Source organism: Sorex araneus, chromosome 1 (genome assembly GCF_027595985.1).
Source record: "Sorex araneus isolate mSorAra2 chromosome 1, mSorAra2.pri, whole genome shotgun sequence".
NCBI classification, from domain to species: domain Eukaryota; kingdom Metazoa; phylum Chordata; class Mammalia; order Eulipotyphla; family Soricidae; genus Sorex; species Sorex araneus.
The window spans coordinates 382,166,818-382,183,772 of record NC_073302.1 but is presented as its reverse complement, the minus strand read 5'-3'; the positions used below and the strand labels follow the sequence as shown (position 1 = coordinate 382,183,772).

The following is a 16,955-nucleotide window of genomic DNA, read 5'->3' as shown; positions in this document are numbered from 1 at the left end:
CCATGAGAATGTGAGGTGCAGGGAGGCCAAGCTTTCTCCGTTTTGTTCTCCAGTGGACCCTGGACCCAATAACTATTTGTTGAATGAACTAAGATGTTTGCCAGAGCTCAAGCAGGGCAGGAGCCTCCTTTGAGAACCTGTTTGCCAGAGAAATAAAAGCCTCCTTCTCTAGTGCCTTCTCCTCTTTCTGTCATGTGAGAGTCACCTCGCGCTGCTCCTAACACTTTTGTCCCTGGACCCAAGTGTGCATAAATGTGGACATGGTTGAAGTGAAGTGAGTGAAGTGCCTTTGGTGAAGGCTCTTATCTCAGCTCCTGGACCTTTCTTCACCCCACCACCCACCCCCAACACGGGCCTGAACTGAAACCTCCCTCTGCCAGTTCAAGGGAGGTGGTGTGGGGCTTTGGACTTAGTGGTCACTATGGGGCGCTCACAAGCAAATGACACTTAGCCAGCCCTGCTAAGTGGCAGCACTGCCCTTGTGGTTTCCTGTTGGCAGCCCGTGTCTCCGATGCCCAGGGCCCAAGTGGGGTTTATCCTGTGACACAGCTGGAACGTCTCCAGGAGCCCTGAGATCTGGGTTGTGCATCTTGACTCTGGCCCTCAGCTCTCCCACGACTTGTTAGCACCTCGACTGCAGGTGGGTGGGGGTGAAACTCGAGTCATTGGCATCACTGCTCACCCGGGCTCCAGTGAAACCTGAGGTGAAACTCGTTGTGCACCGTTGTTTTTTTTTTTTTTTTAGATTTAAATTATCCCTCCTAGCTTTAACTCTGTCATAAAAATAAATGAGAGCTGCCTACCAAATAGGATACAAAGAAGGTGATAAAAGGGAATCAAGATTTTTTTTTTTAAAGTGGAAAGAACTTTTTCTCTCTTGCTTACCAATCCTGGCTGTGTCCATGATCTCATCTGCAAAGACCTGAGGTTTTAATAGCCCATAATTACTTAATCATTCCAGCTCTGCCGTTTCTTCTCAGCTTAGGTGCCAGATAAACACAGTGTTTATGAAGGAGATAGACTCAATTCGTAGAAAAGCCAAAGCAAAATAAATAAATAAATAAATAAATAAATAAAAGAGAAGAATGTCTGAAGGGTGATGTCTGTCTTACAATTAAAGCAGCACAAACTAGGGAAAAGGTCGAAAGACCGGTGTATGGGTTCCTTCTGCTGACCGAGGTCTGCCTAGAAACTAAAAAATAAAGGTTTCAACTGGAGTTTCAATTTTTTTTTTTCATTCTAAATCAAAGTGTTCTTCACGCCAGCAGTTCTCCACCAACATGTGGGCTGCGGGCGAGCCTTGGCACGCCTTGAACCCTTCCCGATGTGCTCGATCACTTTTGATCAAAGTGAAAACTAGTTCTGTGTGACTGTTGGGCCATGTGTTCCAGACAGAACAGGAAAAGCTGAGCCGAGAGGCTACCTGGCATTGGGATGGGCCGGCATGGAGAGGGAGCAAGGGGAGGATCAAAGCTCTTGCTCCCTCTCCGAAAAAAAGTGTGAGGAGAGCGAAGGAGTCCTGAGAGACGAGGTTCATGGGACTGGGGAGAACTCAGCGTCCTGGTGCTGGGGGAGGCAGAATTTAGCTTGCGGGAGGGCCCCGGGTGGCAGGGTAGCAGGCATGCTCATCCTCACAGCTGTGCCATGAGAGTACTGGCAGTAAGGTAGTCAGATTGATAGCTGCCCTTCCAATCGGTTACAAATAGGAAATAGGGAGGAGATTACAAGAAGAAGCAGATTTTAAACTCTGCAACGGATCTTTAAGTTAGAAGAAAATTCTGAGACTTTTTTCAAAATATTCAAGAGATATCAAAACCAAACTACTAATAGGGGAAAAACACCCACCTCTGGCTATGAAAAAAAAATATAGGATCTCATTCATGGTAATTCAATAAAAAAATTAAAAAAAAACCCGAAAATATAGATAAGAACAAAAAATTAATGGGTTGCAATAATAGTACAGATAGGGCTCTTGTCATATACACAGCCAACTGGGGTTCAATCCTGAGTAAATCCTGAGCACCACTGAGTGTGAAGGGCTTGCCCCCATGCAAAAATAAACAAACAAACAAAAAGAACAACCCCCCAGGCCCTCCAATCCCCCCCAATTAAAAAAAAGGGAAAGAAAACTAGTTTTGGAGTATAAAAAAAAAAACAAATAATTAACGGACAACAACAAAACCTGTATCAACTCTGATAGTCCATACCTTGTAGTGAGGCCTGCAAGTCTTTCATATTTTGGTCTAAAAGCTGTGAAGGAAGGAATCCTGAGCCTGCCGGGGCCTTGGGGTCTGGCTCTCCCAGGGCCCCAGTGGACACCGGCTCCTTCGGCCGACTGTCTCCAAACACGGCAGCCCACTCCTTGCTGAACTCGCCCTCTTCCAGCGAGGACGCGCTGAAGATCTCACTCAGCAGCAGCAGGTCCTCCTTGTCAGCACCTTCATGGTCCGGCATCCCCGCGGTTGGATCCAAGCAAGCTGAGTGAAGGAACAGATTACAAGAGGCGTCACCAGCAAGGGCCCACAGTCCCGGGCCAAAGGGCACCCAGGGCTGGGATGCAACAGACAGGGTGATGACTAGATTTTAAGAAAAGTTTATTAAAATACAAATGAATCCTGTTCTCAATTAATCCTGCTCAAGGTATTTCAAAGTTAAATTTCCTGTTGCATGCTTCCTCATCCTCCCTCTTTCAAAGTCAACTTACTTGGGGGTAGGAGATTGGACAAGGGGCAAGGAGCTTGCCTTACATGTGGCAAGCTAGTTCCATCCCTAACAACATAGCATGGCCCTCTAGCACCATTTTTGAGCCGTAGGACAGCTCCAACTTCCCCTCTCTGGCCAAAAACAAACCAAAAATGTTGGTCTAGTTTCTGAGCATCACTGGACTTATATCTAAAGGGCTTTCCAAAAATCGTAGGGTTTTAGCTTTTCTTTAATATAAATGCAAGTTTATGCAAACATTTCTCAGATAAAAAACAAAGCCAAGATTGAAAGCATACTGCAGGGATTCCTTTCTCACTCCTATACCTTCCTGAGTCTTCCCTCACAACAATTCCATCATCATCACTGGCACACCAGGTGGCAGCCTGGTCTGGCATGCATTGAGCCCGCAGCATGCTCCAGATGGCCCAGACCAGGACAGGGGAATGACGGAGGCTGGCAGGCCTGAACTCAAAAGGCATCCTTGCGGGCTGGAGCAACAGCACAGCAGGTAGGGAGTTTGCCTTGCACTCGGCTGACCTGGGTTTGATTCCCAGCATCCCATATGGTCCCTCGAGCACCACCAGGAGTAATTGCTGAGTGCATGAACCAGGAATAACCCCTGTGCATCGCTGGGTGTGACCCAAAAAGAAAAAAAAAAAGGCATCCTTGCTCCCTTTCTCCTTTGCCCCAATACAATTGTTTAGAGCACAGAAAAAAGGTGGGTCTGATTTGTCCTGGGAAAGCAATGGGTGGAAAAAGGAAAAGCTGTAATCCCCAGCCTCCCAGAGTCTGCGCTCTGAAGCCACCAATGACAGAGTCCTTGAGGGCTGGAGTAAGCACACACTATTGGGGGAACATCAACACGACCCATCCCCAGCTACATGAATGAGCAAGACTCTTGGCCTGTTGGAGTCTCTTTTTGTCCTTTTTTTTGGGGGGGGGGGGTGAGGAGGTTGGAAGTGAGTATCCTTTGGTACTCAAAGCATATTACTGGCTCTGTACTCAGGGTTTACTCTTGTCAGTCCTGGTAAGGTTTGGGGAAATCGTATCGGGTGGTAGGGAGTGAACCCAGGTCACCGTCATACAAGGCAAGTGCCCTGCCTGCTGTACATCTCTCTAGCCCCCTCTCTTTGTTCGTTTATAAGGTTATAATGTTAGTATTGCCCATTTTGGTATGTGGTCTGGAAAACCACAAAAATAGCATTGAATTTCATTGCCAATCCAGGAGGAAGACTTCAGAGATTCATGTTTGGGACATGTGTACTGGTAAAATACCTCACAGTGATTACAGAATGAAAATGGAGGCATTACTATCAGACATCCATAACAAGACCTTTCACTGAGTTTTGTAAATATTTTGAAAACCAAAGGCTGATGGTTTTATTAACTGTGGCTTTGTTGGGGTATTTAATTGCTCTTGGAAACTGCAAATATTTTTGCTTTAAGTCATGGAAGAGAAGGAATGAACATGATTTGTAGTTTCTTCTCAAAGCTCTACTGCAATTCCAATACTGTCATATTAAGTGAGATGAAGATGTTTCCCTCAGATATATGCGATAATTAGTAAGTAAAAGCTTTGGGGGAGGTGCTTTTATTTTTTAAATAAAGCTTATCTCTGTCAGCTTTACTAGATCTATTTTCAACCACACTTTATATGAAGAATTACAGATTAGGGGATTTTTGATGAGCTGAGCAGACTGGATAGAAGTGAGGGCAAGGAGGAGTCTGGTTACTCTCACACATCACTGTGGTTTAAAAATAGGGGCAACTATCACTTTAATCAGACAACTATCTAATTAAGCACTTATTGTTTGAGTTATCACAGAAATGTCACTGAGATACCATCTGTAGGTGTGGTAGAGAGAAGATGGAAGAAATATTTTATTCAATAGACCTTTGAGACACTTCTGTCTTAACAGGGTACAGGAACCCCCAAGTCTGTGATGGGTGGGGCGAAGGCAGGGCAGGGAAGTTTGGGCTGCTCATCTCTGAGGAAGAAGGAAAAGTCTTTATTGGGACCAGAAGTGCCATCAATATGTGTCTATGTATCTCCCTCCTGACCTCCCTCCATTCTTTATGGATCTCTCTCTCAGCATCATTTTTAAAAAATAAAACAAATTTAACTTTACAAAACTCTGCACTTTCTGCTTTCAGTGCAATGTGGACTCCCAAAACTTTCCTCATGGTTTGCATACTGTCCTTACTGAAACCCCATGATTGCTGAACCAAAGATTCATTGCTGAACTTTGAAGCATTGACACTCACTCAAAACAATGGGTAGACAAACAATATGTGACTGAAATGAAGAAGAGAATTACATGTTCTCCTTCTAAAGTCACTTTACTATCCTACCCCCACCAAATTAAATCCTCAGGAGGCTGCGCTGCTTTCTCCTACATGTCAGTCAGACAAGGACTAACATTAACAACAACAAAAAGTATACTCTGAACCTTCCCCAATATCCAGAAGCTGTGACAGTGCTATCTTAGTTTTTATAGCATTTATATTTATAGCATTAAATGACAATGGCATTTCAAGTCAACTTTTGTGGGCTTTGCTAACTTATCCACATCCTTCCTCATTCAAAGTCAACTTAATTGGGGTAGGAGAGATTGGACAAGAGGTGAGGCACTTGCCTTGCATGCCCCGCCTCCCCCACCCAAAACAAACCAAAAATATTGGTCTAGTTTCTGAGCATCCCTGAACCTGTCTAAAAGGGCTTCTACAAAAAAACGATAGAGTTTTAGCTTTTTCTTTAACATAAATGCAAATTTATTCAAATATTTCTCAGATAAGAAACAAAGCCAAGACTGAAAGCATATTGAAGGGCTTCATTTCTTACTTGTTTAGCTTTCCTCAGTCTTCTGTCACAAGTCCTTTCCTCTTTCCTTCAGCTTTATCTTTAGGGAGACACCTCCTCCTCCTTGTGATCCTAGTGGGATATTAGCTAAGCTACCTCAACACTGCTCATCCTAGAAGGACACGTGGCGGAGGCTGGGAAGCCCCTTGTTTCTCTGGCCACGGGGACTGAGGGACGGAAACCTGTCAGAACAGACCCGGAGCCTAGTATATGAAAGCAGGAAGCAGGGGGCTGGAATCCAGCTTTGTGGTTCTAAACTCTGAAGATGAAGATTTGGGGCTCCAGGGATAAGAAAGCAAGCTGTCATAGGGAAATCAAAGAACCAAGGAAGCTGACAGCACTGCCTGAAGCCCCATGACCTAACCTTGCCTGAAGTCAGTCTATCACCACATCTCTTCAGTACATGGGTCAACATATTCTTTTCCTAAAATATTTATCTACATGCATACTATTTAGAGAAGGATTTCTATCACTTTCCAAGAAAAAACTTCATGACTAATATGAAGCTATTCAAACTTAAGAGACAAAAAATGAGAGAAGGTGAGAATGATACTTTTCAGGACTAATTCTGAACAGAAAATGGGCCTGCCTTTCATCGAATCTAGCCTGTTGCTTAGCGTTCTGATGATCTCCCAATGAAGGCAGATCCACAGAGCGAACACTTCCTCTTCCAAGAGTGTAGCACTTAGCTAAAAGCAGTGAAACTGGCACTGGCTTGAACCAGAAAACACAGAAACCTCCCAATTATTGCCCTGACAATTAACATGCTTGAAATTACTATACATAACTGGTAAGAAAAACTTAATTACAAGTAGAAAAGGAAGGGTTTAGGTCTATAACCAGACAAGTCAAGACAGCACTAGTCAGTTGGTTCTTAAGAACCATGCTATCATTTCCTTTGGAAACAATTCAACTCAACTGTGAGAAAATGGGGACACACACGGAGAGATGATAAGCTCTTTCAGAGAAGCCCTGGTAAGAGCACCCGCCTGGAGTCAGCGCTTCCGCCCCAGCAGCAACGCAGATGCTGCTCCTGGGTTCAGAGACCGCCTCCTGCTTTTATCTTACAGCAGGAACAAGTGTGGTACAGTTTTCAGGTGCCAAACCCACAGATCCACTTCAAGCCCCCTTCATGCTTTTCATGCTTTTGCAAGCTCCATGTTTACTTTTGTGCCAGGTAACCCAACCACAGCCCTAATTTTAAGATGCAAAGGCCCACGGACAGGACATACTCAGACTCTCTCTTCCCTCTCTCTGCCCCTCTGCCTTTCTAAGGTCCGCCCTCCCCATGCTCCCTCTTTCCCTGCAGGCCTGGCTCTTCTCCCAGCATGGTTCTGCTTCTGCATCTGCAGTCTTTCCGTTCACCATGGTTTTTTCTCCCTAGCTTTAGAAGATTCAGGAGCATCTCAGTAGGAACTAGCAGGAACCAGTCCTCCTGTGGTACAGTCTCTCACCGCCCTACCCCCACCCCCGCCATCCTGCAAGTTACTTCACTCTATTCCTCTTTCCCCTATAGTCACACACTCTGTCATTTTGTTGTTGTTGTTGCTTGTCATCAAGTTCCTGCCCCAGTCCTAGCCAGAAGTGACTGTCTCAAGTTTTGTTGTTAAGCTCTCCCTGTCCAATTCATTCCAATCCCCTTTTCCATAGCTCTCAGTCCACATAGCATGACACAATTTCCCCTCCTCTGATAATGCTGTCATTTCCGGGGAGTTCTCAAGAAAAGGCTTTCCTGATGTTCCCCTTCCTGCTGCTTCTTAATCTGGTGGACTTAGAGTTTGCCCCTGTCCCCCTGGACACTGTTCCCTAATGTCTTTAGAACAGAGAGTCCCAAACTTAGCAGTTCGTTGCCTTTTCAGAAAAATAAATGTCACTTTGTTCCCCTGGAAATCTACATTCTTTAAGAGAACAGAAAGTAACCCTCACTCATGCCCTTGCTGTTTCACCCCCTCCTCTTCACTGGCCTCCTTTCCCCTCATCCTCCAAGTCCCCAAGGGGTGGCATTGCCCACTTTGGGAAACACTGCGTAAGATCTTAATCTCAACGTTCCAAGCTTCACTTGGGAAGGTTCTCACATATCCATCTCCAACTCATGTTCTCTCTTGGACTCTGGTGACTAATTTGGGACCCAGAGGCCCTTCGGGATCTGCTGATTGGTAAGTCTGCCGGCCCTCCATGAAAGGCCCCTCCTGCCTGACTCCTGTGTTTTGTAACAGGTGGGAGGGTCCTCCTGCCTTGAAGGACCTCCACAGACTCCCTAGGACTAAGAGTCAATGAAGGGAACGCTCCTCTTAGGGCCACTCCCGTCAAGCTCTAATTCAGCCCTTTCAGCAACTCAGCAACTCTGCCTTCCCAGGAAGCTACAATTTAGCGAGACTCCTCTTCTGGCCATTTCTCAAGCATGTTTTCCTGTCTGGGCACCTGCTGTTTTCTCTTACTGAGATGCCCAAAGAGAATCATACTCAACTGAAAGGGATCTTTGAAATCATCTCTCCTAACGCATTTTGCAGATGAGGTGAAAGGCACCGGGGTGAGGTGACCTGCCCAAGGCCGTCTAATTTATTAGTAACAGATAATCTGGCTGGGGACCTCTGGCTCACAGGTCAAGATATTTTCCTCAGTGCAATTCACTGCTTTTGTCTCGGAATCTACTGAAAGATCTCACACATTTAATCTAATTTGAATATAGTTTAAACTAATGTTCAAACCTTCGTAAAGTTTGAAAGATTTCTAAGGTGAGATGGGTCCGAAGCCAGCAGTTGTAGGCAAGCGCAGATGGTAGACCCCCTCACTCTTTCTGTCCTGCGAGGACTAAGCCTTTAACAACGCAAGACCTATGCCCCCGGGAAAACATTCCCTAGGAAAAGTCATCCTGAACCAATGAGCTCTAAGTGATCCTGAACCAATGTGTTTTCAATGACACACAGCAAATTTGAGGGGGTGGCTAACAGAAGGCTAATGTGGGAAGCCGGTGACAACCCACTCAGGTTTTAGTTTTGAAATCAAACTGAGTTTTATGACCTCAGCATAAACGAGCAACCCAGAAGATGGAAACATAACATCAGAGACCAAAAAGGAGAACAGAGGTAAGAAAGCAAAGAGATAAATGTCACAGGAGTTACCTTCATCTGGGTGTGAAACAGGAAGACTGCATTTCTCTGTTTTTCTCCCTGATTCTCACTCTTAGCATCATGACTAACTGCAAAGGCCACACTCTCACAACACACACAAAGGCCCAAGACACCAACACTATCCTCCCAACACTCAGAAGAGAATGTGGGGGTGGGTGGGAATATGGTGGAAAATCACTTGACAAAACTGTCTATCAAGAAAAACATGCCTTACTGTAAAAGCTTCCGGTTAACATGCAGTACTTGTTTGGAATTCAAGAACTTTATTTCTAAAACCTCACTGGTTGGAGCAAAGAAGAAAAAAAGCAGATAATTAAAGCAGATGGGTGGAAAACAACCCCTACCCACTCTCTAGGAAAACAAATTTCACTTGAAAAATAAACAGAAACATCTCTCCACTCCCCCACTTGCCACTACCCCCCGAAAAAAACCCACCCCCAACAATGCTACACCCTGAGAGCAAACACTCCAAAATACGCATATATTTTTAATAGCCTCTATGTCTGCGCCTTTCCGTAAGTGTTAGATCTTAACAAGGAAATGTATTGAAAAACTTGAAATCTGGTTTGGAGGTATAGCTGTATAGAGCACTTTAGAAAGGTACATGATACAGAGCTAGACTGAGTACATGATGTGGCACAATTATTTCATGAAAGGACCTAAACCAGCGGCTGATCCTAGGATGTGAAGGGAAAGTTTATGAGAAAAGACAGCAAATGAAAGATAAGCAAGTTATTTGTCACATTGCATATGAGGCACAAAAGGCTCCTTGTCTGTTCTATCCGGAGAGGGGGATGCCAGAAAGGGTTCTGAAGGCCTCGGGAGAAGAGGCACAGGGCATACATGTGTCCTGTCACTATGGGCTCTCACCCACTCCCATGACAGCTGCTCCTGAATGCAGTTCACAGTTGCTCTGTTGGCCAGAATTTAAAATCACAAATCTGTAATTAATAACTAAGAAAACAGCAGAAGCCAAACCACTTTACCTGCAATATAGGAAACTGATTTTTTTTTTAAAGAAATTTGGGAGTTTTCACAACACCCAAAAGGAGAGAGAGAACAAAAGGGAATTCCCTGCCACAGAGGTGGGGGGGGGTGGATGTGATTGGAGGGGGAGGGATACTGGGTTCACTGGTGGTGGAGAATGGACACTGGTGGAGGGATGGGTACTTGAACATTGTATGAGGGAAACACAAGTATGAAAATGTGCAAATCTGTTACTGTACCCTCATGGTGATTCACTAATTAAAAAATTTTTAAAAAGTCCTAGCCAAGAAAAAGTTACATAGAAATTACAGGAACACAGTTTTTGAAATATATTTTTATGTCTCAATCTGTTTATATTATTTCAAGTCATACACTTCTTTCATTTTGCTTTATGGGACATACCACTGTACTATTGCTCTAGCCCCTATACTTCATTTCTATGCCCATATTTTTATGCCCCCCAAAAAAAAATTTTTTTAAGGTTAAAAAAAAAAAGAAATTCGGGAGTCTAGAGCAGGATCTTTGAATAAGACCAATTTATAGGATGTAGGTGAGCCTGAATTTATCTTCAAATCCTCAGATGAAAAGCAAAGGCTAGAAGCAGACTAAAATATTCAATTTCTTGGGCAGGGGGACTTATTTAAAAATATGCCTGTCTCATCTATATCTACTTCCTGGCCTGTTCTCTGCCAGCTGCCTCTCTGGGTCCCACTCTGAGGATCACAACAAATCTCTCTGTTATCACTCACAAGTGGGAGTGTCCCATGTGGTCACAAGGTAATTCAGAGCCATTTCAAAATAACTCAAAGTATCACTCCGGCTTTTTTCACTTACAACATTTTTATAAACTGGTCAAATAATGGTTTTCGATTGCATTATCTCTTTGGTCAGAGAAAACAAATTTCATTATGACACTGAATTGAAGTGCTTTAATGGGCAATGGCTCCTGGAGAATTGTCTTCTTGCTGTTGTCATAAGCAGGCTGCCTTTTGGTGACATTATAGCCCGGCTTTGCCATTACTTGTCGAACAGAATTACCACTGGGAAAGAACAGGCCCCCGGGCAGCAGGGTGCCAGAACTTACGGCCCCCAAGTCCTATAAAGTCAGTCATCCCTGGATTGAATTCTTTTTTATTTCTTGATTGTTTAATGTCTTGCATAATATAATCACTATTTTAATTCCGGATTGGAGCCTTCTGGCAGTTTTCCAAAGGGCACACATTTTGAAGTCAACAAATTAATGAGCATTCTCTTCAGTCACCACAAGTTCTCTGCGCACAGAGAATATTTTTACACGAGTGGTCATGTTAATTTGTAAACCGATGCTACCCCAGGGGTTGACAATGCAGAGACAGATAGTGGGAGAGCGTGGCCTGTGCCTAAAAAGAAGGGCTTTGTGGGCTGGCAGTGATAAAGGGAAAGAAGACATTATATGATACTGCACTTAAGCCACAAAATTTGTGAATTTGTATTTCCGCCTGAGGATCTGTGCCGATTTGGAGGAAGGGCACAGTCTAATACTTATCTCTGGAATTTAAGTGAGAACTTAAGAAGTAGGACATGAGTTAACTATGAAACTAATATTTCAACTCTAAGTGGATGAAGTATAAAAGTTGTTTTAAATAAGCAGGAAAATATCAGTCTGATGCCCATGTTTCTTGGCAAATGCTCTGAAGGGAGCTTTTGGAAAGTAAGCATGTATTTATGAGCAATAGCAGTTTTGATTTCTTTTTTCTTTTTTAATAGCCACACCCAGTGGTGCTCAAGGGTTACTTCTTTTTTTTTTAAATTTTTTAAAAAATTTCTTTTATTAGTGAATCACCGTGAAGCACAGTTATGGGCTTATGAACTTTCGTGCTTGCGTTTCAGTCATACAATGATTGAGTACCCATCCCTCCACCAGTGCCCATTTTCCACCACCAATGGTCCCAGCATCCCTCCCACCACCCCCAGCCCATCCCCTCCACCCCGCTACACCTCTGTGGCAGGGCAGTCCTCAAGGGTTACTTCTGGTTTTGTGCAGTTATCAATCTGGCAGGCTCAGGAGATCTGAACTCAGGGATGAGATGTCAGGGATTGAACCTTGCTGGGCCGTGTGTAAGGCAGGCAGCCCCTCTGATTTAATTCTTGAATACACAGCAACTGGGCCAGCACTGTTGTATTACTACCAAATTAAAAAAGTCAATACCTAAAACCAAAAACTGTTTGGTTTTGATGAGAAAACAGTAAATATGAAAATATGCTCATAATTACATATCTGTGAAGTGATCCTAAAAAGAGTTGTAAAACATATTGAGGTTTGAATATATAGATCTGAGATGAAAGGATGGAGCAGGAATGAGTTTATTTTTTAAAACTACATCTACTTTATTATCATTTTGCTTGTTTACAAATGTGAATATGCTATCTATTCACATTTAATTTGTTAAATTCATTAAAATTAAAATAATTATAAATTACTAAATCTGTCACTGTATCACAATCATCCCATTCCTGTTGCTCATCAATTTGCTTGAGCGGGCACCAGTAACGTCTCCATTGTGAGATTTGTTGTTACTGTTTTTGGCATATCGAATACGCCACGGGGAGCTTGCCAGGCTCTACTGTGCGGGCCAGATACTCTCGGTAGCTTGCTGGGCTCTCCAAGAGGGACGGAGGAATTGAACCGCATGCAAGGTGAATGCCCTACCAGCTACGCTATTGCTCCAGCCTATTAAATCTACTAATTACAATAATTATAAATTATTTAATTTAAATAATTTAATAGTAGATAGTTAAAACAAACTTTCTATTGAATTGCATATTATATTACAACAATTTGTTAAATTAAACATAACTTTTAAGAAACTAGTTGTTAGGTACGTTGGTGCTTGGTTATTGTCTTTATATAACTGTTGTAAATAGAAATACTCCATCCTTCAAAATGTAGTTTGTGAAATGTACCTTTATTTCATAAAAACATTCTATTCTTAAGTCAAAAGAGAACAATCTTTAAGAAAATAGAGATCATGTAATAGTTGCCTAATCTGTTTATTATTTTCATAATCTAGTGTGCATTTATTCTACTAAAATATACAAGGGCATTTATGAAAAATGCAGTGTGATGCCTGGAATAAGAAAGTAAAAGAGGGGGAAAACATATTTCTAACCACAAACTGATAATCCTAAACCCTGGGAGTTTAATGCTGGCACCTCTGCTATAATGCCATTTTGAAAACACACTAATGCTCTCTGTTTTCCAGATTGTCTTCCTCTCACACTTTGAGATACAATCCAGATCAGTTCAGATGTCAGTCCTAGTTAACTGAGGTCTTCGGAATGGGATTATCTTGACCCTTATTTAAATCCCATCAGAAAGACTGTGTGCTAGTCACACAGGGCCAGGGGTGCTGTAGAGTTTGGCTCAGAATCTCAGGGGCAGTTATGGACTCCTGCAGAGTCGTTATACATAGATCCTTGGTAGCTATGGAAGGTAAAGGTCATATACTAACGGTCTGAAAACACTAAATTTCTTAGATTCACTAAAGACTAGGCATGTCCTATCAAAACCCATGGTCTCTTTTTGCAGGGGCAGGGTAGGCTGGGGGCAGTAGGTAAGGGTGATGTTATATAAATGATGTTAGATTGGGTAAACCTGTGTGGGGGACAAATTTCCTAACCAGGAAACTACTGTATGTATTGATTTATTGGGGGATGGGGACCCCCTGTGGTACACATGGAGCCTGGAGACTAATTCCTAGAGATTCTCACCAACTAAACCTACTGCTAAAACCACTGCTAAGGTCTGAGGATCCACTGCTACTTGGGACTTACAGTGCTGGGGACAACCAGGCAACTCTGGTTGAAGGGTCCTGCTGCTGTCGAAGGGCCCGGTGGTACTGGGAATCAAATGTACTGCATTTAACCCTGTTACTATTCTCTGCCCCATCATGGATCTGAGATTCAACGAAGAGTTTAGCACAGTATATACCTCAATATTTCTAGTCTTACTATCTCAAATGGTCACCAAGGAGGGTTCCTCAAACTTCAAACCAGATAAGTCAGCAAGATCACAGCTTTTGGTTCCATTTTACAAAAAGAATAACAAAGTCTCAAAGATTTCAAGCACGGAAAAAGTACTTATCTTCAAGCAGATCATTTTGTGGTGGAATATGTGTTTAATTCCACCTCTGTCTGAAAGCCATGTTTCTTTCTACATTAGCAGACCACCTCTAAAATAAGACTGACAGCTTTAGTAGTCTACACATTATGAAATTATACTGAAGGTAAAAGACCTATTCATACTAATTTGTAATCAGGCATATGAAAATTTATTAATAAAAACCTAAAACCAACTGCTTGTGCATGCAAAGGTACTCAAAAGATAATCATAAAATTCTCCTCCATGTAAAAATAGGATTGAAATATTAAACAAGATAGAAATGTGTCTTACCGCCTTCCTCAGGTTCCATGTCTAAGAGTTCATCTATAAATTTATTAAAGGGGGAAAATAAAATTATGAATCAGTATTATTTTGTAAGGTCTTTGAATTAAATTATTAGAATCCAGTCATCTTCCCTTAGATTACCTGAGCATGCATTATGTGTAGAGCTTTTGTCTAAGGCAGATAAAATACTTTTTCCATCTTCAGCTGTAAATATAACACATGCAATTGGTTATAACCAATTCAGAATTGTGTACATGTTCACATACTATTGCAACATAGGTAAATTCACAGCTTTTGGAAAAAAAGGCATCTGTGAACTCATTCATGCAGACACAGGGGTCCTCAGATTACCTCTTACTCCAGCAATTGGCTCTCAATAAATGCTGAGTGAACAACTCTGAATCTCTTTATTGCTTGTTTATTTTTGTAGGGGCCACTCCCAGAACTTCTTGGGGGCCTTTCAGTACTTGGACAGGAGTCCAAGCCTCAAACATGGCAGGCACGTGCTCTCTGCTACTTAAGCTATCTCCCTAGCCCACAGTCCTGCATGGTTGCTTTGGTAGATAATCTAGAATAACTATGACACTGACTTAAAATTTCACATGATGCTTAAGTGAACTTGATGGTACATGTGGTCCTAGCTAGAAGGGCAGATCACTGAGTGAGAGAGTCAAAACTGAAAGGGCTCTTCATGCTGCACAATTTCAACTATTCGGCATTTTGGAAAAGGCAAAATTACAGAAACTGAAAGCATCAGAGATGCAAGGGGCTGTAGGACGGGGAGATGAATGGGGAAGCACAGAAGATTTGGGGGACAATCAAACTACTCCATATCATATTGTGTTAGAGAACACTTTGCTCTGTGTCAGCACAATGTGCAACAGCTAAAGCAAACCTTAAACTATGGAATAGGTAATAGAGATGTGTCAACACTGGTTCACTGCTTTTAACTAATGTATTATTCTAGTGTTGATGCTACATATGTGGACAAGGGGCTTAGAAAAAAAATAATCTTTGTAACTTCTGCCCGATTTTTTGTGAACCAAAACCTGCTCTAAACAATAACATCTGTGTGTGTGTATGTCTGTGTTTATAGCATACATATAATAGAACAGTGTTAAAACTTGGTGTGCTCATAGACACATTAGACTCTGCAGGTCACAAAATAAAAACCAGATGACACTTCAATGTAATGGATTCCACCCCCTGTATATATAAAACAAGGTGATCAACATTTATAATCTCACATATTATGCAAATGCTACAAGCAAGTGAACATATTGCACCAAGAAAATATTTAATGCTTCTATATTGTCACATGGTGTTTAAAAATATAATTTCTACATATTTATATTCATATGAGTACAAATATAATAAAACTGGAATTTATATTTACCTAGATTCCCACAATGTAACAAATTAGAATGTCAGTTCCTGAAGGACCCTAAGGTTGGAGAGTGTGAAAAGACACACAGGGTGCTCACAAGGCCAGGGAATTAGCTGGATCTGCTCTGCCTTCTTAAACCCCATGAGAGTTCCTCTGACCTTCTCCTGGTCCTCCATGGCTCTGTCTTTGTTAGGCTGTTTTGCTGCTGTGCTGTTGTTGTTTTTATTTTGCAATGGCAACTCTTGCAATGGCACTCAGTTTATCAAGTTCCCTGACCCCTCAGATGGTGAAGTTTTCCTAGCACACATACCTGTGGCCCTCAGGACTCTCACCGAAGTTGGAGCTACCTAATTACTTGTATAATATTACATGATGACCTGATTTCTTTTTCTGCCATAGCGGAATGGTCTGAATACAGCTGGTGTGCCTCTTATGCCCAGTACCCAGAGCTGTGCCAGGCACAGAGGTGGCTCTCAATAAGCAACTGAGTACTTAGGAACCAGGACGTATATGAAGGTAAGGTATACATACATGAACAGATGACATGAAGCCAAGCTCTTGAGGGAAAATAGTGAGGCTTTTTTTTTTCTGTTGAAAGGCAGATGAAAAAAACAAAAGCAAATGAAGCAGTAAAGTAAGGGCCAAATAAAGTAAAGCAAGTGGCTGCAAAGCAAGGGAAAAGGAGAGAAAGAAGAGGGTTGAGGAAAAGAATGCAACAGAGGAAGTTCCAAGCTCTCTGTGTCTGCTCCATCTTGCATTGAGGATGCCTTAGCAAACAGAAGTGCAAGGGAGGGGCAGCTATGACCCTGATTATCCCAACCAACAGAGGGTGGGATAATTTTGTTTTCATACCACCCATAAATTTCCCCCTTGCATCCAAGGGATTTTGAGTCCTAGTGAAAGGCTCAATATTACCGTCTTCTTATTTCTACCACCATTTACCATACCCTTTTCACTGACCCTTCTATCAAATAAACCCCCTCTTCTGCTCCCAATGAAAATCAGCATTAGCAAGTTCTCAGGAGACAAAAAAAAAAAGAAAAAAAAGAAATAAGCCTTTCACAGGATATTCTATCATCTGCTAACACTCTGATCCTCCTTTTGACCACAATGATGGATTTCTCATTACGTCAGAACCAGCTCCTGTTTGGTCCTTTATCTTCTTTCAGCACACATCTCCTATCCTAAGGGATCCCTCCAACCATCATTAACTTAGTGATTCCTTCTCAAACATGATGGGTCATGCCCAAAATCAGAGAGAAAGAGGGAAATTGTCCGCAATAGAGGCAGGGGGAGGAGTGGGATGGGTGGGAATAGGGACACTGGGGATATGGGTGATGGAAAACGTATGCTGGTGGAGGAATGGGTGTTCGATCATTGTATAACTGAAACTCAAACATAAAAGCTTTGTAAATGTATCTCACCGTGATTAAATTAAAAAAAAAAAAGCAGCTCCTACAC

General features: G+C 42.4%; 1 protein-coding gene across 9 annotated transcripts in view; it reads right to left on the bottom strand.

The window, feature by feature from the left end:
- ICA1 (islet cell autoantigen 1) overlaps nucleotides 1-16,955 on the bottom strand; it is a 158,941-nt gene that overhangs the window by 11,161 nt on the left and 130,825 nt on the right. For 8 of the 9 annotated variants that reach the window (XM_055138441.1, XM_055138463.1, XM_055138451.1 and 5 more), the window contains 3 exons: nucleotides 14,249-14,311; nucleotides 14,114-14,146; nucleotides 2,208-2,477 (listed from right to left, as the gene is read on the bottom strand). In XM_055138441.1, coding sequence (XP_054994416.1) covers nucleotides 2,208-2,477; nucleotides 14,114-14,146; nucleotides 14,249-14,311 — 366 coding nt within the window. The remainder of the gene's footprint in view (nucleotides 1-2,207; nucleotides 2,478-14,113; nucleotides 14,147-14,248; nucleotides 14,312-16,955) is intronic. The other variant, XM_055138487.1, reaches the window with a different exon arrangement.